The 22,122-nt window shown below is 44.8% G+C and overlaps 1 protein-coding gene across 3 annotated transcripts in view; it reads left to right on the top strand.

Annotated features, from left to right (window-relative positions):
* BID (BH3 interacting domain death agonist) overlaps positions 1 to 22,122 on the top strand; it is a 436,998-nt gene that overhangs the window by 154,918 nt on the left and 259,958 nt on the right. For all 3 annotated transcript variants that reach the window (XM_078673629.1, XM_078673631.1, XM_078673630.1), the window contains one exon: positions 5,338 to 5,568. In XM_078673629.1, coding sequence (XP_078529755.1) covers positions 5,364 to 5,568 — 205 coding nt within the window. In that variant the 5' untranslated portion in view covers positions 5,338 to 5,363. The remainder of the gene's footprint in view (positions 1 to 5,337; positions 5,569 to 22,122) is intronic.

Raw genomic sequence — 22,122 nt, forward strand, 5'->3', positions numbered from 1 at the left:
AATGGAGTCTATCTCTCCAAGATGCACATCAACTTCCTGAAATTGAGGGCTATTTTCTTAGCTCTTCAGTAATTTCTCCCAAGAATACGAGCATCTATCTCAACAAGCAGGGAGGAACAAGGTCTCTGAAACTATCGTTGAAAGCTCAAAAGATCTGGGAGTGGGTGTTAATGCACTGCATCATCATCAAGGTGGACCATCTTCCAGGAGTGAGAAACAATCTAGCAGACACCTTGAGCAGAATAGGACAAACATGTCACGAGTGGGAACTTGATATTTTGATTCTCAACGCCATCTTCCGGAAATGTGGAACACCCAACTTAGACCTATTTGCATCTCAAGAGAACAGAAAATGCAGGTTCTTTGCCAGCAGGGAACCTCAGAGGGGGTCATGGAGGAATGCGTTTTTGATAAGATGGTCAGGAATCGTTGCTTACGCTTTTCCCCATGCCCTCTTATCTCCAGGGTTCTAATGAAGATGAAAAGAGAACCTTCCTTGCTGATCATCATTGCTCCACGTTGGCCCCGCCAGCATTGGTTCACAGAGCTACTCCTACTCGGAGTCCAAGCATTATCGACTCCCATTGATAGTGACTCTACTACCCATGAGAAAAGGACAAACCCTGCTTCTCTTCAGTTGCATGCTTGGCACCTGAATTCAAGGAATTCAAAGATGTAGACATCCCCCATGAATGTAGGGATGATTTGTCTAGGGCTAGAACTGAGTCGAACAATACAACATACAGATTAAAATAAAAGCGTTCTTGTTCTTCGTGCCTGTTCTCTCATCTCCGGAACAAGTCTTTGCCTTATCTACTGTCTGTGGCAAAGTCAGGACTGGCGTACGCATCAGTGAGGGTCCACCTCGCAGCCATCTCCCAATACAGGCGCTCCTCTTGCATCGTCAAACAATTCATGGAAAGGGTTATTCAAGACTTTTCCTCCCATTCAGCCTCCTCCGTCAGAATGGCATCTCAATGTGGTCCTATCTCAACTAAAGAAACCACAGTTAAAGCCAAAAGTGAGCTCAGGTTTCTCACTTGGAAAGTGGCATTGCTTCTGGCACTTACCTCTGCAAGGAGAGCAGGGGAAAACCAAGCTTTCTCTATAAGAGAACCCTATCTACAATTTATAGAGGACTAGATTTTACTGAGAAAAAATCCTAAATTCATCCAGAAGATTCCAACTCAGTTTCACCTTAATGAACCTGATGTCCTCCGTAAATTTTTTCTAAATCCATTCTCGCCAGCAGAGAATCCTCAGATGTTAAATGGTGTCTTAAGTTTTATTTGCAAAGAACTAAACAGCTACGCAGAATGAACCAACTTACTGGTCTCATATAGGCCTCAAAGACTGGGTGCTGCAGTCACAAAGAGGACTGTTGCAAGATGGATTGCTACAACTATTCAGCTCTGCCATACTAAGGCGGGTAAACCACTCAAGATCAAGGCCAGAGCACATCCCACAAGAGTAGTATCTTCTTCTGCTGCTCTTTTTGCTGGCGTCCCGTTGGACAAGATTTGCCATGCCGCAACATGGAAGAGTACACATACTTTCACGCTGCATTATTGTCTGGATCTGGCAACTTACAGTGAGGCAGCTGTAGGACAGGCGGTGTTACTTCATCTGTTTCAATAAGGTAAGCCTAGACTTAGAGGTATTTTTTTCATCTTCATTCATGTGTTTTTACCATTATAAAGTTATATCATGCTGTTGTGCTTTTGCAGTATATGCATCTATATTGTTATCCTCCATCCTCTAATGATATATAGTTGTTGTTTCTATGCACATTTTCTCTGTGCAAATGCTAGCTACTCTGATTCAAGCATGTGAATCTATGAAAGATCAAATACTGGAGAAGAAAATGAGTTACTTACCTGTATCTACTGTTCTTCAGTATTAGTATCTCTCATAGATTCATATGCGACCCACCCTCCCCCCCGGAGAGGCTTCCCTCATTTCCTCAAAGTATATAGTTTCACACATGTGCTTGAAAATCTGAGGAACTCAGCCTCTCTTGGTAGTGTTCTTGAGAGTGCTGTCGCCTGATTGGCTGTTACTTAAAGTTTTGCCATTACTTAAGTGTGTTTTTTTTCCAGTGACTGTTCATTACATTGTAGCCTATAATAGTATTATCTACTGCTTTTATAAGGATACCGTGGGACTCCCACTACGACGACGGTGATGATTCAAGCATGTGAATCTATGGAGAACCATAGTTACAGGTAAGTAACTCCGTTTCATTTTGCCCATCCAGCAGTTGGTTGACGGAGGGCAATTTCGCCATTTACACATCTACCTCCCCAGGACTTGAAAAAGGGAGATGTGCAAATAAAATGCACTGTGAACCAAAAATTCCTCGTTTTGCATTGCGCATACAAGTATCATAACGTGTATTTATAAAGCGCACGTTCACCCAGCGATATCTTGGTGCTGAATAACAGATGTTTATTGTTGGCCAACTCAATGGTACTCATTTTATCGACCTCAGAAGGATGAAAGGCTGAGTGGACCAGCTTGGATTTGAACCTGTGACCTTAAGTTCGAATAATAATGCAAAAAAGGGGGGGAACCTTCAGTGGACAATATTTAATGGGGTCCAGTGTACTAGTCCAACGAACTGATAGCAACAAAGGGTACAAAGTTCCCCAAAGGAACAAGAGTAAAGACAAAGGTCTGAGGAATGTGTGTAGGGAGTGGTGGGATATCTGCACAGGGAACTGGGGGGTTCCCTTATTGGAACTAGAAAGCCTCACACACCCAGCAAGCTAGATGTCATGCTTCATCACTGGCCTTCTGCTCCTCGTCAGACTGGCGCTGCAATGTCTGACGGGCACCTTATAGGTGCTCTTTGATGGAGTTCTTCTGTTCCGGCCAGCTGTTCGATACACCGGACTTCGCGGTTGCTGTGGGTGTAGGTTTCAGAGGCGATGACCGCACGCCGCTAAGGTACCTAACCAGACCGTGCAGGTCCCACAGGAACAGTCTGCGGGGCCGGATAGGGTTTTCCTAGGGGTCATCATTCCAGAGTAGGATCTTTAACCTACCAATTACCGACCTAGTGGGGTTGTAATCATTTTTTATCTTTTCCTTTCTCACAATTATCCATTTAGTTGTTCACTGTGTAGTACTGTCACTATAGGTCCTGAAGAATTGCCCGATAGGCAAGAAACATGTCGACCTGACCAGAGGGTGGAGATAGCTAGCCATCACCTACTCTGTGCTTCTATCTCCCCTCCCACCTTTTTAACCAAGGGAACCAGCCACATCTTCACCTTCTTTTAAATTCACCACTCCCGCACGACTACACTATTTTAGAACCCCTTACACGCACTCACCAACTGGCCGGAACAGAAGAACTCCATCAAAGAGCACCTATAAGGTGTCCGTCAGACATTGCAGCGCCAGTCTGACGAGGAGCAGAAGGCCAGTGATGAAGCATGACATCTAGCTTGCTGGGTGTGTGAGGCTTTCTAGTTCCAATAAGGGAACCCCCCAGTTCCCTGTGCAGATATCCCACCACTCCCTACACACATTCCTCAGACCTTTGTCTTTACTCTCGTTCCTTTGGGGAACTTTGTACCCTTTGTTGCTATCACCTTAAGTTCGAACACAGGCTCCTACAGTGGATGAATTAATCCACTAAACCACAAGACCCAGAAGGAAGTTTTGTCCTCCTGTACTGTCGGGGTCACCATTATAATTAACTTCATGGTAATTACATTGTTAATTATAGTGTCCAGCTCTTGATAGTGCTCTCTAAAGAAACTCCACCAGCCACGGAGATTGAATGTGAGGCCTGCCTGCCTGTAGGATCTGGCAGGCAGGCGCTGCACACATGCCTCCCTACTATGGAAATTGTTTTGCTAACAGGGCTTCAAAAAGTAGATATGGCTGACAAAATTCCCTGTTTCTACAAAAAAGGTCCATGCACCCTTACGACTTACCCATTCCCATAGCTCACTTGACAACTTTGGACTGATGCTTTCTGAAATCTTGCTAAATGCCTGTAGGATCTGGCAGGCAGGTGCTGCACACATGCCTCCCTACTATGGAAATTGTTTTGCTAACAGGGTTTCAAAAAGTTGTATGGTTGACAAAATTCCCTGTTTCTACAAAAAAGGTCCATGCACCCTTACGACTTACCCATTCCCATAGCTCACTTGACAACTTTGGACTGATGCTTTCTGAAATCTTGCTAAATGTCTCCTAAATATTCATAGTGTTACCCTGCTTTAGATCGGAAAGCTGGCTTCACCAGATAACTTAGTCATAAACATTAATGGTGGTTTTGGCATTGATTGCTTATTTATGACCAGGGATGGCGTGTGCTGTTCGATTGCAACATTGTGTTTCATTGTTTCCACCATTTAATAGACTCCATTTACTGATGGCACGCCTCCACACTTGGAGCTCTGGGAGTAACAAAGCACCAGAGGTGGAGTGAATTCTACTGGCACATCTTCCTGCCCTACTTTAGTGTACACTGCAGTAAATAGCACATACACATCAGTGCTGGTCCTTCTCCAATGACTGCAGTAAAAAGCCTGAAGTGTAAGACCAGGTCCACTGTAAGTGGGAATCACAAGCAACCACAACCAGTTGTTTATATTCCTATTGGAGTAGGATTTGCAAATATGGCTTGTTCCTGTTTGAGGTGGCATGGTGGGTAAAAAAAAAAAACAATGGGCTGAATTGCTTCTTAGAGTAATTACCAGTGGCTGAGATTAGTTCAAGCATCCACCCATCCCATTTGTTCCTTCCTCAGTGCAACACCATGAGTGTGACTGGTATGCCCAGCATAGTTGTGCCATAGAACTTAAGCTGCACTCTATTGAAGAAGCCCAAATAATTCGAAACTTATTTGAGGTTGCTTGCATTCCTACTCAAAGAGGACCTAACATTTTTGGATGTAAAGGTTAATGAGGGGGTAGAGGGGCTAGTGAGGCAGTGTAGAATGCAGTGTAGAATGCTGTCTCAAGTCCTGTATTATCATGGCAAATCGCCTCTTGTGCCCACAGAGGCACTGGGAAGCATGAATTCTTCATGAACGCCCCCAAATAATGCTTACACTCTCAGCAATTGTACCAGCAAAATTCAGTCGTACAATATTTGTCTAAAAAGCGATCATGCTGCAAATGATGAAGAAAAACAGAAAAAGCACAACGGATATCAAAAGAAACGGATTTCAAAAGAAAATTATTAAGCGTGTTTAAAAGGTGAAAAGATTTAGCGGTTAAGAAATTTAAATACGTAATTGATGTAAATGTACAAATGAACACTGCATATTGTGCTGTCAGTGCTATAAAAACTCTTCTCTGTTTTGCTTTGTCATAGGTTGAGTTTTGAAGGAGCAACTCAAGATGGAATCAAACATGAGTACAGAGTTGGTTTTGCTGTCCTTCTTGCAGTGCAGGAGTTGCAGTGATGAGTTTACTCGTGAACTGAATTTTCTAGATTCTGAGTTGAAAGCTGCAAACCCACCATTCCCAGATGGTTTGATGGATGGAGACCTGCAAACAGACGGAAATCAGTATAGCAGGCCGGGGTATCGTTCAAACCTTCCAGGTAGGTCCTCCATGTTTGGCCAAATAAGAACGTAATTTTCCATCATGCTTAGTGCTTAACACTCAGATTTACTTCATGATGTCAGTATTCCTTATTTAATTCTCGTTAAGCGTACTTGATGAGAAAGTACTACGTTTAAGATCAGACGTGGGAAAGAGGGCAGCATGTTTTGGAGGCATTTGATGGTTATTAGTTTGAGCATGTAGCACCAAGATGTGACCTAATTTTACTGTGTTTTTAAAGCCTCTTGTTGTGATATGCATGGTGTGAGCTTCTTTGGCACGTGAAGTAGTTATAATATATATGTAAATCACAATTCTTGGGAAAGAGGGATTAAAAAAAATATGTATGATTTCATTTTCAAATGAATTTATAACAAAAAGAAAGCCTGTAGGCAACATTGTCAATTTTTTTAATTAATAGCTGGACTTCCTGAAATGCATTGCAAAGACGATTTTAATTGGACAAGATCTTCCCTGTCAGCACGAAGCTTTTTTGTAGGTTTGATCTATTCTCCAGATTGTCGGGCACGATTCTCCACCCGAGCCTTACGTTGCTGAACTGAGTTTACTCCAGTATTGGAGCTTTCATAGATTAACATACCTGAATCATTTCCCCGTCGTCGAGGCGGGAGTCTCCGGTATATAAGAAGCAATGCTTAGCAGTATAGCTAACTGAAAAAAGGCCTAGGCCCATTTCTCTTTTGCAACCCATAACCTTTGTTATGTAAAAAAGGACCAAACTTTTCTCTTAGCCAATCAGAGCTCCTCACCCTCTAGAACCCTCCTGATAGAACATTTTGCCCCTCAGATTTTCTACCGGCACGTTGTGCTAGGGAGTCTCCTTTGAGCTCTGCTCAAACTCTGGATTTCCAACTTTGTAGAAGCTTGATTTCATTCTAATTTTCTTGTGGATTTGAGAATTTTGGGATCTGTTTCTCATCTACATCCTATAAAATGTCTGGAAAAGAGAAAAAGGGTCTTTTTAGAGCCTGTGCCACCTGCTCTAAAAAGAGACTCTACACTGATGACCAACATGAAGACTGCATTTACTGTCTTTATCCGGACCACCAAGCAAAGGATTGCAAGGTATGTCGCACTTTCTCTAGCAAGACCCTTAGAGATCATGAGGGACGCCTTTTAATTTGGCTTCAGAAGATCAAGGCCAGAAAGGAGGTGGTTTCTTGTGATAGTGACCAGGAATCCTCCTCTTCATCTAGTAGATCTCAAAAAAGAGCAAGATCTCCTCAGGCTCATTCCTCAGGGGACCGTCCTGAGAAGGCCTTAAAAAAGACCACCCAAGGGACTTCAGGGCGTAGTCCTTCCAAATCTACTCAGCCAAGAGAAAATGAGAGCAAAGGACACACTTCTAAGGAAAAAGTATCCAAGAGATCCTCTTCTGAGCCTTCAAAGACACCACCTTTGGTTCAAGAGTCATTCAAGAAACAATCCTCTAGTATACCTGAGGATAAAAGCAAAAACTCGACATCGTCGACGAGAGTGTCGACGAAGAAGTCAGCGTCTACGGTGACGACCAAAGAGGTACAGAAGCTACCATTGATTGTATTAGTGTCGACGGCGTCAGCGTTGACGGGAGCGTCGACGGCAGTAACATCGACGCCGGTAACATAGACAACGACATCGTCGGGGGTGATGACGACGACCATGTCGACGACGGGATCGTCGTCAATGGTGAGGACAGCTGGGTTGTCGACTGGAACGTCGATGACGATTACTATGTCGTCGGCAAGGAATGGTTCTAGTGCACTGTCGACGACGACGACAACTTCGTCGACGGTAGTGTCGACGACGATCTCGTCGACGAGACAAACTCTAGAAAAACAGATGAAGATTACACAGGTAGTGACTTCCCCGAGCAAGATTACTCCTCTGGTTCCATCGCACCTTTTGGAGGAGGAAGAGTCGGATGAGGAGGAGGATGACGGACACTTCGGGTATGCTAGTAGCCCATCGCAACTCCACGTGAAATGTCAAGAGGACGACGAAGAAGAGGGTTATGAAGAATACCACAGCCTCTCACAACATCGTTACCAACAAGGGCCTCAGGAGGAGATGGTCGCAATGCCATTTTCAATGATGATGGATTTGCAATTCATGTTGGCGGATTATAAGAAGAGGTTTCCTCCATCAGTGGTCCCTCATGACGTTCTGCCTTCACGTCACCGTTCTATTCCGGCCACTCCAGTCCGCAGCAGGGAATCACTACTGGACACTACTCCACAAACACCTCAGGTCCAACAGCACCAGGATCCGGTGACCACGGATGATCATGACGATGAAGAAGGGGAGCTAATGGAGCCCCACAGAGAATGGGATGACTATCTAATCACCTCTCCACCATAACCCACCCAAGGGCCGGCGGATTCTCCACCAGTGGATATTGGTGGATTCCACAACTTGATGGCGAGAGCTGCAAAGAGATTTCAGCTGCCGATGAAGACAACTCAGTCAGATTGTTTTCTTTATGACTTTAAAGAGCCCTATCAATAATCAATCAGATCCATACCAATCATCGACCACGTATGGAAGGAAGGATTACAAGTGATGACAACTCCAGCGGTGGTTACACCTGTGCTCGCGAGGTTGGACAAAATTTATAAGGTGCCCGTTGACCCTCCGGCGTGTTTGCTGGGCCATCCTAAACCGTACTCTATCATTTCGCAGGCAGCGCAACAAAAATCGAAAAACCCGTCAGCGCCTATTTCTGCGCCTCCGGACAGGGAAGGACGGCGTTCAGACAACGCAGGTAAAAGATTCTCCTTGATGTCAGCTCTCCTGGTCAGAGCAGCTAATGCCCTTGCCATTCTGGGCAGATATGACAGGCAGATGTGGTGCGATATAGCACCATAGGTTAACCTCCTTCCGGAAGACAGTAAGCAGGAGGCGAAGAAGGTTCTGCAGGAAGGGGAGAGGACTTCAGCTGAAGTCATCGATTGTGCTATGGAATGGACATAGCTACCACAGCCTTTCGTTCCCTAGGAGGAGCAGCAGTTGTACCGCGCCAGGGTTGGCTGAGAGCCACTGCCTTTTTGGCCCGGAGGTCCAAAATAAGATTCTCGATCTACCTTTTGATGGGGAAGACTTGTTTGGACGTCTGGTGGATAAGACCCTTCAGAGTATTAAAAAGGACACAGATACGGCGAAAGTCTTGGGAACGTTGCAGTACCGGAAGGTGCCCTTTCGATGCGCCTGTGGAAGAGGACAACCTTCTTATATTTATTTATTTTAGGCTATTTGTTAAGCGCTCAATTACCCTTAGGTGTCTCGGCGCTGAGTGAAACGAATTAGCTCATGAGGAGATTATTGCTTAAACAGCCAGGTTTTTATCTGTCTGCGAAAGGAGAGCAGAGAAGTGGAGATTTTGATGTAGGAGGGTAGACTATTCCAAAGTTTAGTGGTAGTTACTATGAAGGATCTGTCTCCCCAGGAAACTCTTTTTGTCCTCGGGACTTGAAGTAGTCCCGCGGTTGATGATCGTAGGGATCTGGTAGGTTCGTAAGGACGAAAGGAGTCTTTCAGATACGTTGGTCCTTGATCGTGGATTGCCTTGTAGGCGATACAGAGAGCCTTGAACTTGGCTCTTTTCTGCACTGGCAACCAGTGGAGCTCCCGGAGAGTTCCGGAGATAGAGGCGTACTTGGGAAGTCTGGTAATCAATCTGGCCGCGGCATTCTGCACAAGTTGCAGTTTCTTTAAGACACCTTCTTGGGCATTGACTAGCAGGCCATTGCAGTAGTCAATGCGGGCCATGATAAGTGCACTGATCAAAGTTTTTCTTGTATTCATTGGAAGGTAAGGTAGAAGTTTCTTTATCATTCTTAGAGTGTAGAATGAGGAAGATACTACCGTGTTAACATGAGACATGAAGGTGAGTTTAGTGTCCAGTATAACTCCAAGATTCCTGGCCTTGGTTACTGGGGAGGGGGGAGGTCCCAAGGCATCAGGCCACCATGTGGGAGACCAGGCAGGGGAAAGATTTCCGAACAACATCACCTCCGTTTTATCGGAATTCAATTTCAAGCAGTTTTGTGTCATCCAGTTACTTATAGCCAGCATTCCCAGATTGAAGTTGGAGGCCACTTCATCTCCGTTTTTATTTATGGCTAGGACAATCTGGGTATCGTCGGCATAGGATGTAACCGCCAGGTGATGGGTTTTTATGGTCCTCGCCAAGTCCGACACATAGATGTTAAATAATGTCGGACTTAGCGAGGATCCCTGGGGTACACCACAAGGAAGAGTGAAAGAAGGTGAACTGAAATTACCGAAGGTAACAGATTGAACTCGATTGGCAAGAAATGAGGCGATGAGGTCCTTCGCCGAGCCCGTGATGCCGGCCGATTCGACACGGTCGATCAAGGTGGAGTGATCGACCGTGTCGAAGGCCGCAGACAGGTCCAGTAAAATAAGCACCGCCGAACCTCCACCATCCGAAGCCTTTCTAATTTCCTCCGTGGCCCTGATGAGTGCAGTTTCCGTCCCACGTCCTTTTCGAAAGCCAAATTGTGTCTCGTCCAGACAGTGGTTGTGCTCTATGAAGTCGGAGATTTGTCTATTCATGATTTTTTCTACAATCTTGGCGGGGAGCGGAAGGCAAGCGATTGGACGGTAGTTGGCAACTAACGTGGGGTCAAGTGAGCTTTTTTTAATAAGAGGCTTGACGATGGCTCTTTTCCAGATGGAGGGGAAGGTCGTGGACAGGAACATGGCGTTAAATATCTCAGTGAGTATAGGACAAAGGATTTCAGGAAAGTTTTTAAGGATAGAGGGGGGGCAAGGGTCTTCTGGGGAACCGGAGTTCGTGGTGTTTAAAAGTTGGGACACAAGATCAGAGGAGATCTGGGAGAACTCCCGAAAGGAGTTAAAAGGGATTGATCGCGGGGGAATGGAAGAATTCGAGGCAGAAGGAAGATGGTCATTAGAGACAGAGTGAGAATGTCCAGTGTCATTGGCATGAGCTTCGAATTGAGAGAAGATGTCAGTGACTTTTTTTTGGAAGTGATTAGCCAAGGAGTTACATAGTTCTTGGGTATACGTGACTGGGCTAGATGTAGTTTGTCCTGAGAGTTGGGTTACTACCTGGAAAAGTTGTTTGGTCGAATCTTGAGCAAGATTAATTTGATAGGTGTAAAAATTACTTTTCTCAGTAATAATAGATTGTTTATATTTCAGCAACATGGATTTATAGAGGGCTTTTTGCTCAGGGTCATAATCACGTCTCCATTTGCGTTCTTGACGCCTGCACTGTTGTCTTTCTAGCCTTAGAGTATCATTGAACCATGGTGAAGACTTAGTTGTTCTGTTGGAGGAATGTCTCTTAAGTGGCACTGTCTGATCGACAGTGTTTTGAATCCAAGTTGTATAATTATTGGCACCTAATTCAGGGTCATCCATCGTGGGAGGTCGTGAAGACGCGAGTGATGACTGAGAAGCTGGAATGTCGATGCTTTTCCAGGCTCTAAATGTGTTCACTGAAGGTGTAGTAAGGGCTCTGGGAGGAGTAAGGTGGAGTAAAAAATTAAAGAGAATGGCAGAATGGTCCGTCCAGGTGAAGGGAAGGAGATCCTTTATCACTAGGGATTTCTCACTGGAGAATAGGCCATCCAGGAGATGACCCGCGATGTGGGAGGAACCGGTAACCAGTTGGGGGAGACCTATATTGGATAGTTCAGATAAAAGAGCAGAAGTATCAGGGTTGTCCAGAAGCTCTAAATGAAAGTTAAAATCGCCCAGAATGGTGTGGTGACTTTCACCTGCCAATGGTTCTAAAAGCAGGGGTAAACTGGCAAGGAAAGGACTGCGAGGTCCTGGTGGGCGGTAAATGAGTATACCTTTGAAAGGAGGTGCATTTGGGACAGCAATCGAGAAGGACAAAGCTTCACAGCTAGAGATGGGAATGGTTTCTGTTCGTACTGTTAGGTTTGAACGGTAAATAATAGCTAATCCGCCTCCCCTTTTGGGAGGAGGTCTATCCAGTCTAACGATAGAGTATCCTTCAGGAGTGGCCGTGACAAAATCAGGTCCACAGGAGAGATCGCCCCATGTTTCAGTAATGAAAAGGAGGTCGACATTGTAGGTCTCGATGAAATTGAAAATTTCAATTTTATGTTTTGGGAGGGAGCGCACATTTAGCAAAGCGGCTAAATAGAGTTTAGGTAATACTTTTTTGGTGGTAGATATCGTAGGCAACAGTTGATAATTGTTAGTGACAAGCGAGCAGTTTGGACAGGTGTACGGAAGGTGGAGAGGTTGATTTGCTAGATTAATACGCTGGCACTGATGTGAGATGGAATTTAGCGCACGAAGGCGTAAAGCATTGTATCTAATGGGGGTTCTAGGAATGTGAATGGTAGAACGGGCAGGGGAAGGGGCCCTAGGCCCGGTCCAGGCGCGGACGAGCGCAGACGGGCTTGCCTTCGGCGCGCAAACGGCGCTCCCGCTGCGCTCGTCCGCTGCGCTTCCGGTGACAACACATAATGAAGCTGAAGTAAGGGGCGTGGCCTGCAAAGTGGGCGTGGCCCAAGATCTCGCCGGAATGGCGTCTCACTAGTCGTTGCAGCCGGCGCTAGGAGCGCTCTGGGCTGTTTAAGGTAGGCTAAGAATTCACACAGAATCAGTGAGTATTCAAACAGAATCACAATAAATTTTAAAAGAAAGTGCTTCTAAAAGCTCCCGGCGTGCGTGTGCCTGAGGAGTTAGTTCGAATCTGTGGGCGCTCGAGTTTTGGCGCTTTTATTTACTTGTGGCGGAGGGGGCGTGGCCTGCAAAGTGGGCGTGGCCCAAGATCTCGCCGGAATGGCGTCTCACTAGTCGTTGCAGCCGGCGCTAGGAGCGCTCTGGGCTGTTTAAGGTAGGCTAAGAATTCACACAGAATCAGTGAGTATTCAAACAGAATCACAATAAATTTTAAAAGAAAGTGCTTCTAAAAGCTCCCGGCGTGCGTGTGCCTGAGGAGTTAGTTCGAATCTGTGGATACCAGCAAGGAAGATACACCTCCTATTCTTCCGCATCACAGCCCTACCGGCAGCAATATTTATTTATTTATTTATTTTTAGCATTTATTAAGCGCGAACAATTGCCCGCAGGCGTCTCGGCGCTGTACATTTGTTTGCTCTCCTGTAAGGTCACATGAAATTGTTTAAAGGTTGAATAACCAAGTTTTCAGTTTCTTCCTGAACGACATCAAATTTGGGCTGGATCGTATGGATTGCGGGACTGTGTTCCATAGTTTTGGCCCAGCCACTAAGAAACGTCAGTCTCCCCAATTGACCAACCTGGTCGTTCTGTTTTGCTGAACGCAGTGTCCGAGAGGGAATGTATGGGACAAGATGGTCTTTCAAAAATTGTGGCGCTTGGTGATGTAGTGACTTATAGACAATACACAGTGTCTTAAATTTAATTCTATTCCTGACTGGGAGCCAATGAAAACTTCTCAATGTCTCAGCTATGGGCTTGAATTTAGGGGTATGTGAGAGAAGTCTGGCTGCCGCATTTTGGATTCCCTGCATTTTCTTAATAATCCTGGCTTGAGTGTTGGCAAACAAGCCATTGCAGTAATCCAGTGCTGATAGGACAAGAGCGCTGACAATTGTCTTGCCTACATTTTTGGGAAGGAAAGGGAGAATCTTCCTGACCAAGCGTAGTTTGTAGAAAGCTGTGGCGGCAGTCTGATTGGCATGTGCCATGAAATTTAACTTGTCGTCAAAGATGACGCCCAAATTTCTTACTTTTGTAGCAGGTTCAGGCACGGCTCCAAAGGATGATGGCCACCATACTGGGGACCAGCTAGGACTGAGATGGCCAAAAGTGACCACCTCAGTTTTATCGGAGTTTAATTTCAAACAGTTTGCCGACATCCATTGTCCAATGGCCAGCATACCTATTTTGAAACTCTCCGCTACTGTTTCCCCATCGTTTCTGACACCCAGAATTAGCTGAGTATCATCTGCATATGAGGTAAGGTTCATCCCGTGCGCTTTGATGGTCTTTGCGAGGTCCAACACATAGATATTAAAAAGTGTCGGACTAAGGGATGAACCTTGAGGTACCCCACATGGCAGTGATAGTTCAGCCGATTCAAATTGACCCAGGGTAACTGCCTGGGATCTTTCCGTCAGAAAGGATGCCAGTAGATTTTTTGCTTGACCTTGCACGCCCATTTTTTCGACACGGTCGACTAGTTTCTTATGGTCAACCGTGTCGAAGGCGGACGATAAATCTAGAAGCACCAATAGTGCTGTGCCACATTGGTCTCTGATTAGTCGAATATCATCTGCTGCTTTTATGAGTGCTGTTTCAGTCCCATGAAACTTACGGAATCCAAATTGTGTTTCGTCAAGCAGGTGGTATTGCTCGATGAATTCCGTAAGTTGGGTGTTCATGGCCTTCTCAACTATTTTTGCAAGAAGCGGTAGGTTAGCTATAGGCCTGTAATTCTTCAGATCGGTTTTATCAAGGCCGGGTTTTTTCAGGAGAGGTTTTAATAAGGTCTTTTTTAGTTGGGTAGGAAAAATACCAGTGCGGAACATTATATTGCATATTTGGGTTATGACTGGTGTCACAGTGTCCATTAGTGGGCGAAGAGTGTTCAGGGGACAGGGATCTAACGCCGATCCTGATTTGATGGTTTTAACAATGTCCTGGATTTGATCTTCAGTGACTTCAGCAAAGCAAGATAAATTATTGCTTGGGAAAGGGATGTTCACCTTATCGGTGTTTTGATTATCACCAAGGTTGAATACTGAGAAAATATCATTCACTTTGTTAAAAAAGAAAGAGGCCAGTGAATCACAGAAATTTTGTGAACATGGGGGTTCAGGTCTGGGACACCTCCCGCCAGCTGTTTAGTTATGTCGAAAAGCTTCTTATTTGAATTTTTTGCGCTTTCGATTTGCTCAGTGTAATATTTTTTCTTGGTTTCTATAATCAAGAGCTTATAATGAGTTAAGAGCTCTTTATACATAATTTTATTTTCGTTGTCATAATTTTTCCTCCACTGTCTTTCTTGATTTCTACATTGTTGCTTAAGTTTTTTAAGCTCCTCTGTATACCATGGGGCTGAAGGGGAACTTCTATTTCTAGACATCCTTTTTATTGGGACTAATTTATTGGCGGCCTGGTCCAACCATGCTTGATATTGTTCAGTAGCGATTTCTGGGTTATTAGACAGAGTAGGCTTTGAGTTATCTAACACTTCCTTAAAACTGGGAATGTTAATGTCTCTCCACACTTTGAACGATTCTTGTTTAGGGGCTGGTGTTATCGCGATAGCTGTTTTGTTAATTTGTATCGTGGCCAATACCAGATGATGATCGGTCCAAGTCATTGGCAGGACATCAGTCACTAGCAGATTCTCAAGATTGGTAAATATTCCATCGAGTGTGTGTCCTGCGTTATGAGTGGGTCCCCTCACCAATTGAGATAGACCGAAAACCTCCATTTCTGACTGCAAGGAGATAGTGTCTTTGTCTTCACTACAGTCCAGATGGAAATTAAAATCTCCTAGCAGTGTTATAGATTTATCAGTAACAGAGGTTTCCAGAAAGGCGGCGATTTCTTCAAGGAATCCCGAACGGATTTCTGGTCTTCTATATAATAGTATGCCTCTAAAGTTGTAGGAGGGGGATAGGTATATATCAAATTGAAAAGCCTCACATGTAGTGGAAGGAATTGCTGTGGTACGAATTTTTAATGTATCACGAGCAATTATGGCGATCCCACCTCCTCTCTTACCAATTCTGTCCAACCTATAAGATTTAAATCCTTTAGGGATGGCCATCGCGAGATCTGGTTCTGATGCTTTATCCAACCAGGTCTCCGTCAGGAACATTATATCAATGTTCCTGTCTATGAGTACATCGGCCGTTTCTTGCCTATGTTTAGCCAGCGAGCGTACATTGATAAGGGCTATAATAAACTTTTGCGTTGTCTGTTTAGGATTGTCCCATCCGACCGTTTTATTTAGCAGGGGGATGGACGTCTGACAGTGCATGCAATGTAGTGCGGTTATAGACGATATACAGTCAGGGTTATTCCTGCTACATCTTTCCATAGTTTGTGGACAGAGGTCAGTTAACATGGAGTGAGAGTATTGGAGGCGCGCATTTGCAGTGGAGCCAGGGGGGGGGCCCTAGGCCCGTGTCCGGCGCGGACGGGCGCAGACGGGCTTGCCTTTGGCGCGCCGCCGGCGCGCCCGCTGCGCCCGCCCGCTGCGCGGACGGAATGGCCTCGACATTTTATACTCTATAGAGGAGGGTGGGAGGCGTCCTGCCACTGGACCGCCAACCCTTCCTCCCTCCAAGATGGCGCCTTTCCCCGCGTTGTAGCCCCTAATCGGCCACGCCGGGAGGAGAAAGGTGAGAAGAGTGTGTCTCGGTGCAACGTAGTCTTGCACCCGAGAGCGCGGTAATACAGTGCAAATATAAAAGCGTCACTAATAAAATATTTACAATTTAAAAAATTGGCGCTTCTGTCACCATAAAATTGCCGCTTCTGTCACCATAAAGAAAAGAAGTAGAACCCCCGGCTTTCCGCCTCAGGGGAGAGTAAAACTAGTACACAGAGTTAAGATTAGCCCTGTTTAAATATCCTGGAGGGCGGGAGGCGTCCTGCCACTGGACCGCCAACCCTTCCTCCCTCCAAGATGGTGCCTTTCCCCGCGTTGTAGCCCCTAATCGGCCACGCCGGGAGGAGAAAGGTGAGAAGAGTGTGTCTCGGTGCAACGTAGTCTTGCACCCGAGAGCGCGGTAATACAGTGCAAATATAAAAGCGTCACTAATAAAATATTTACAATTTTAAAAATTGGCGCTTCTGTCACCATAAAATTGCCGCTTCTGTCACCATAAAGAAAAGAAGTAGAACCCCCGGCTTTCCGCCTCAGGCAGAAACAGGCAGGCAGAAACACTCTGGAAACTACTCTAAGTCCACTCCCAGAGGACGAGGAGGTAGTTTAGGGAAAGACAACAATAAAAGACAATGACAGCCTTCAAGTTCCGGATTCTTATCCTCCTACCCAGTCAAATGTTCCCCTGTGGGGAAGAGTAACTTATTATTTACATCAGTGGCAGAGAATAACATCGGACAAATGGATCCTCCACATAATAAGATTTGGACATACTCTGGAATTCCTGCACTTCCCTCCTCCCACGCCACCCACATGTCAAGAAGTAAAACACCTGTCTCAGATGCGTCGAGAGATTCGGCAATGCTCCGAAACGGAGCAATAGAACCGGTGCCGAACTCCCAAAGAGGACAAGGATTTTATTCCCATTTCTTCTTGATCAGGAAGGATCCTCTCAAGTGGCGTCCGATCTTGGACCTACGGTCTCTAAATGCCTATCTCAAGAAACAGTCATTCAGAATGGTGACCCTCCAAGATATTCTGCTACTCTTAAACCCAGGAGATCAGATGACCTCCCTAGATTTACAGGATGCATATTTTCATATCCCCATTCATCCTTCCCACAGAAAGTTCCGTTGTTTTACAGTGGCCAAAGACCATTACCAATTCAAAGTGCTGCCATTCGGCCTCAAATCTGCACCGAGAATTTTTACAAAATGTCTGGAACCGGTGGCAGCTTATCTCCGAAGACAAAACACCAGATATTCCCATACCTAGACGACTGATTGATAAAGGCACCATCGCAGAAGGCGGCTCACGCTTCAACTTCGGCTTGCATGGAGTTGTTTGCAGATCTGGGTCTGACCTTAAATGTGGAAAAATCATCTCTTCAACCATCCAGAAGGATCACATTTCTAGGTGCAATCCTAGTTACGTCACAAAACAAGGCATACCCATCCATAGAGAGGCAATTGGGACTCGTCTCTCTAGCCAAAGAGTTCAGTAAAAGAAAGTGTCTTTCGGTCCGAAAATCCAAATCGTTTCTGGGGACGATGTCTTCATGCATACCACTCATTCCCCTGTGTCGTCTGAGAATGCGGCCGTTACAAGAGGAGTTAGACCTTAAGTGGTGCCAAGCAAAGGGATCCTTCGAAGAAAAGATCAAAGTCACGCAACCAATGTTGCAGGCGGTAAAGTGGTGGACTCGCAGAAACAATATCTCCGTGGGTCTGACCGTACCAGCTCGATTAGTAGTTACCACAGATGCCTCTCTCGAAGGATGGGGAGCAGTCCTACAAGAATTACAAGTCAGCGGCCGATGGACGCAACAAGAACAACACCTTCACATAAACCTTTTGGAATTAAGGACAATAGGATTGGCATTGTTGGCCTTCCTGCCAAGAGTAGAAGGGAGATCGGTGTTAGTGCAAACGGACAACACAACCGCAATGCACTATATAAACAAACAGGGGGGCACAAGATCACTTTCTCTGTCAAAAGAAGCTCAGAAAATATGGAAATGGGCTATAGATCACGGAGTAACTTTAAAGGCTATACATCTTCCAGGAGATCAAAACACGACAGCGGACACCCTCAGCAGGCAAAAAACTAACTGTCACGAGTGGGAACTAGATCAGGACACGCTGTTGACCATCTTTGCCAAGTAGGGAATACCAACGGTGGATCTGTTTGCCGCAGCCCAGAACAAGAAATGCCAATTCTTAGGCAAGCTGGCATCACCAAAGAGGATCATGGGGGAATGCGTTTTCAATGGCATGGCGTCTTTGCCTATGCCTTTCCGCCGATTCCCCTCCTGCCACGAGTGCTCACGAAAATGAAGAAGGACCGTGCAGAATGATACTAATAGCCCCTTGGTGGCCCAGGCAGCATTAGTTCACAGAGCTGCTCATTTTATCAGAGACATAGCCAATACATCTACGGCCACTATTGACTATGGCGAAGGGACAAGTGCGACATCCAGACCCGACATCACTGTAATTAGCGGCCTTGCTCCTGACTACGGAGAATTTCATCGCTTGAACATTCCGGCAGAATGCAGAGAAATCCTAGCAAAGGCAAGGGCCGAGAGCACTAGTAAGACATACAGGATGAAATGGAAAAGATTCTGCTTGTGGTAACAGGAGAACGACTTACATCCTCTGCAAGCAGAGGCGCATCAGATCATCCCATATTTACTAAGGCTGGCGTAGCCTGGATTGGCCCATGCCTCTATTAAAGTGCATTTGGCGGCGATCTCTAGGTACAGGAGAAACTCGGCAGGTCCATCTCTATGGTCGGAGAGGATTGTGAAACAGTTCATGAAGGGGTTGTTTCGAGTTTACCGTCCTATCAGGCCTCCACCTCCTCTATGGCAACTGAATTTTTTTTTATCACAATTGATGAAACCACCATTTGAGCCAATTCACAAAACTGTTCTCAAATTCCTATCCTGGAAGGTGGTTCTATTAATAGCTCTGACATCAGCCAGAAGGGTGGGAGAAATACAGGCACTTACAACGCAAGAACCTTTTCTGCAATTCAGAGAGGACAGATTGGTGCTAAGAACAATTCCAAAATGTATTCCGAAAGTACCAACGGATTTCCACTTGTATGAGCCATTGATCCTTAAAAGATTCTTTCCTCAACCATCTATGGTGGCGGAAAGGACTCTTCACACTCTGGATGTAAAGCGTTGCCTGAAATTTAATTTGCAAAGGACACAAGCTTTCAGAAAATCTACACAATTGTTTGTTGCTTTTAGCGCCCCCAGGAAAGGTTTCCCGTTGTCAAAATGGGGAATTGCACGATGGATATCGAACGCCATTCAATTCTGTCATCAGGCGGCGGGGAAGCGGTTGAATGCACGTGTTCGTGCACATTCCACAAGAGCGGTATCAACCTCTACTGCTCTGTTTTCAGGTGTCTCTTTTCAGGACATCTGCAGAGCGGCTACCTGGAGGAGTACGCGTACCTTTACCAGGCATTACTGCCTGGATGCTCATGCAAGAGGCGATGTAGCAGTGGGACACGCTGTGCTGAGGAACCTTTTCCAATAACGGTGAGCCTTCGTTGTCATCCCGCCTTCCTTTGGTTGCTAAGATAAGCACATTTTATTATTGTAGACTGTTTGATATGTAATTTATGGGTGATATGTCTATGGATATTTTGAAACAGCTACTGCTATGTGAAAATAAAACGTGTTACCTATTTGTGTGAAGTAGGTGACAAAAACAAAATGTGTTATGTTTTTACTGCTCGCTATTCTGATTCAGGTATGTGAATCTATGAAAGCTCCAATACTGGAGTAAGAAAACAAGTTACTTACTTGTAACTGTAGTTCTCCAGTATTGAAAGCTTTCATAGATTCACACATGCCCACCCTCCTCCCGAGAGGCTCACCTCGGATTAGACACAAAAAGTGTTATAGCACAAGTGCCCGAAAATCTGAGGGGCAAAAGGTTCTCTCAGGAGGGTTCTAGAGGGTGAGGAGCTCTGATTGGCTAAGAGAAAAGTTTCGTCCTTTTTTACATAACAAAGGTTATGGGTTGCAAAAGAGAAATGGGCCTAGGCCTTTTTCAGTTCGCTTTTTCTGCTAAGCATTGCTTTTTATATACCGGAGACTCCCGTCTCGACGACGGGAAAATGATTCAGGTATGTGAATCTATGAAAAACTTCCAATATTGGAGAACTACAGTTACAGGTAAGTAACTTATTTTCTTATGCATCTAAATATAGCGAAGACTAGATAAACGTCATAAAGAAAGGAAGTAAAATGTCACACGGTACAATTATTCTGATAAGTGGAAGAGGCTTCCTTATGAAGAAGAAGGCAGATACGAGAACGTGCCAGGAAGAAACTATACTAACTTATCTTCTTTACCTGGATAAATCAGGTTTGTAGTTCTCCTCTATTAAGGCACATTTTACTGCCATCCTCTTGCCAGCAGTATCCTTCCTGGGCATTTTTTCACAGTTCTTGTGATGACAGTCTTGAAAGATGTAAAAATCCGCCCCAGCCACCCACCTACTAAACTTCAAGAGAGCTTCATTCTAAATTTCATCACTGCATATAGTGGATTGCCGACATTTCTCTTGGAAACGTCCTCTCTTAATGGCTATCACCTTAGGGATAACGGTGATTGACAAACGGGATCAATAGATGTTAAGAAGATTCTGGTTTATTATCTAGATAAGAATAAAGAAGGCCATGTGGATATTTGTCAATTAAAAGTTTGTTTCATTCATTTGTAAAACACTATTGCAGTGATTTTATTTCCTAAGCGGATGGTGGGGCAAGCTTCTCTGTGAAACCTTTTTGGTTAGCGTATCTCTCTTTCTGTCTGTGATTCTCATTTTCCATTGACATTTGAGTTTGGTTTGTTACTCAGTGTTACTGTTTATGACTTTCAAAAGTTACTTGTCAGCCTAGTTCTCCACCATGGGTATTTTCTCTGAATTCATAGAAATGTAAGTCACCCCTACATAACAGAACCATATGTAATTGCAGGGATGTTACCAAATATTTCCTTAATCAAATTGTGGAAAATAAATTGCATTACACACCCTCCTATGCATGGTGGGGTAGGTGAAAGTCCTAAAATTCCTATAGGAATAAAGTTAGTTTTGATCTCTTATTACACCCTGTGCAGGGATCACTATTTCTTACTTTCTTTTAATGGTCATCTGTTTAACATTTTTGTAATGTCAGTCTAATGTACATGACTGATTTAGTATAAGTGACTGTGGAAATGTACCCTTTTTTTAGTGGTACACTGGTGCAGGGTCACCCTTTTGTCCACGGGTTCAAAGACCAACAACACTGAGATCAGCACTGGAGTTGGAAATAAATAACAAGTTTATTAATCACTTATGAGTGGGACCACATCCACACAGCACTCTCAAGTGCTGCCTGAGGTAGTACACTGAAGTCACAGAACACAAGGCTTTTATACAGGTTTTCTGCAGTGCAAGCATGTGAACAGAAATAGGAAGGACAAGTAGAAATAGTTTTCAGCAAACAAGGGTAGATGAATAACCACTTGGACAGCAAAGTGGGAGGGGGGAGTAGGAGTGCTTCTGGCAGCAGTAAATGTTTGATAGACAACAGATGTACTGGCAGCTACAAACTCTCAGCACGCACATTGGTTTTAGCTGAGTCCGGATGTCAACTAAAATAGATAGCACAGGCAGAAAAAGACGAGTAGCAGAGGACGGGAGAATTACGAAGGAAAGGAAATGGACACCACAGCCAAAATGGCTGCTGCTTATGTCAAATAAAATATTACACATTTTTTACAGACGGCCCTTTTGGCATAAGCTAAGACATTTTCTTATGCTTCTAAAGGGGTATGATTAATGTCATATATATATATATCAATCAGCATCATATCGCCGACTTCTCGGTCTATTGCTAAACAGGCATTTACATTTTGGACATTTGTTTTAGATGGTAGACAAGTAGTACAAGTGGAAATACAGAGGGAACAAAGCATCTGTCTGGTCGACTACAGAGACATCGATTGCACGTTTTCCCCTACTACCAGCATAGTGATTGAACAATTGCAAATCTTGGTAGTAGAGTTGGGGGAGCTAAAAACACAGATGGTAGAATGAAGGCGACCAGCCTGGATGTAGGAAGTAGTATGCCTTAGTTCCACAAACAAAATAAGTGGTGTGTGAGGATAGAAAACTGCT

Source organism: Lissotriton helveticus, chromosome 1_1, assembly GCF_964261635.1.
Source record: "Lissotriton helveticus chromosome 1_1, aLisHel1.1, whole genome shotgun sequence".
NCBI lineage: Eukaryota > Metazoa > Chordata > Amphibia > Caudata > Salamandridae > Lissotriton > Lissotriton helveticus.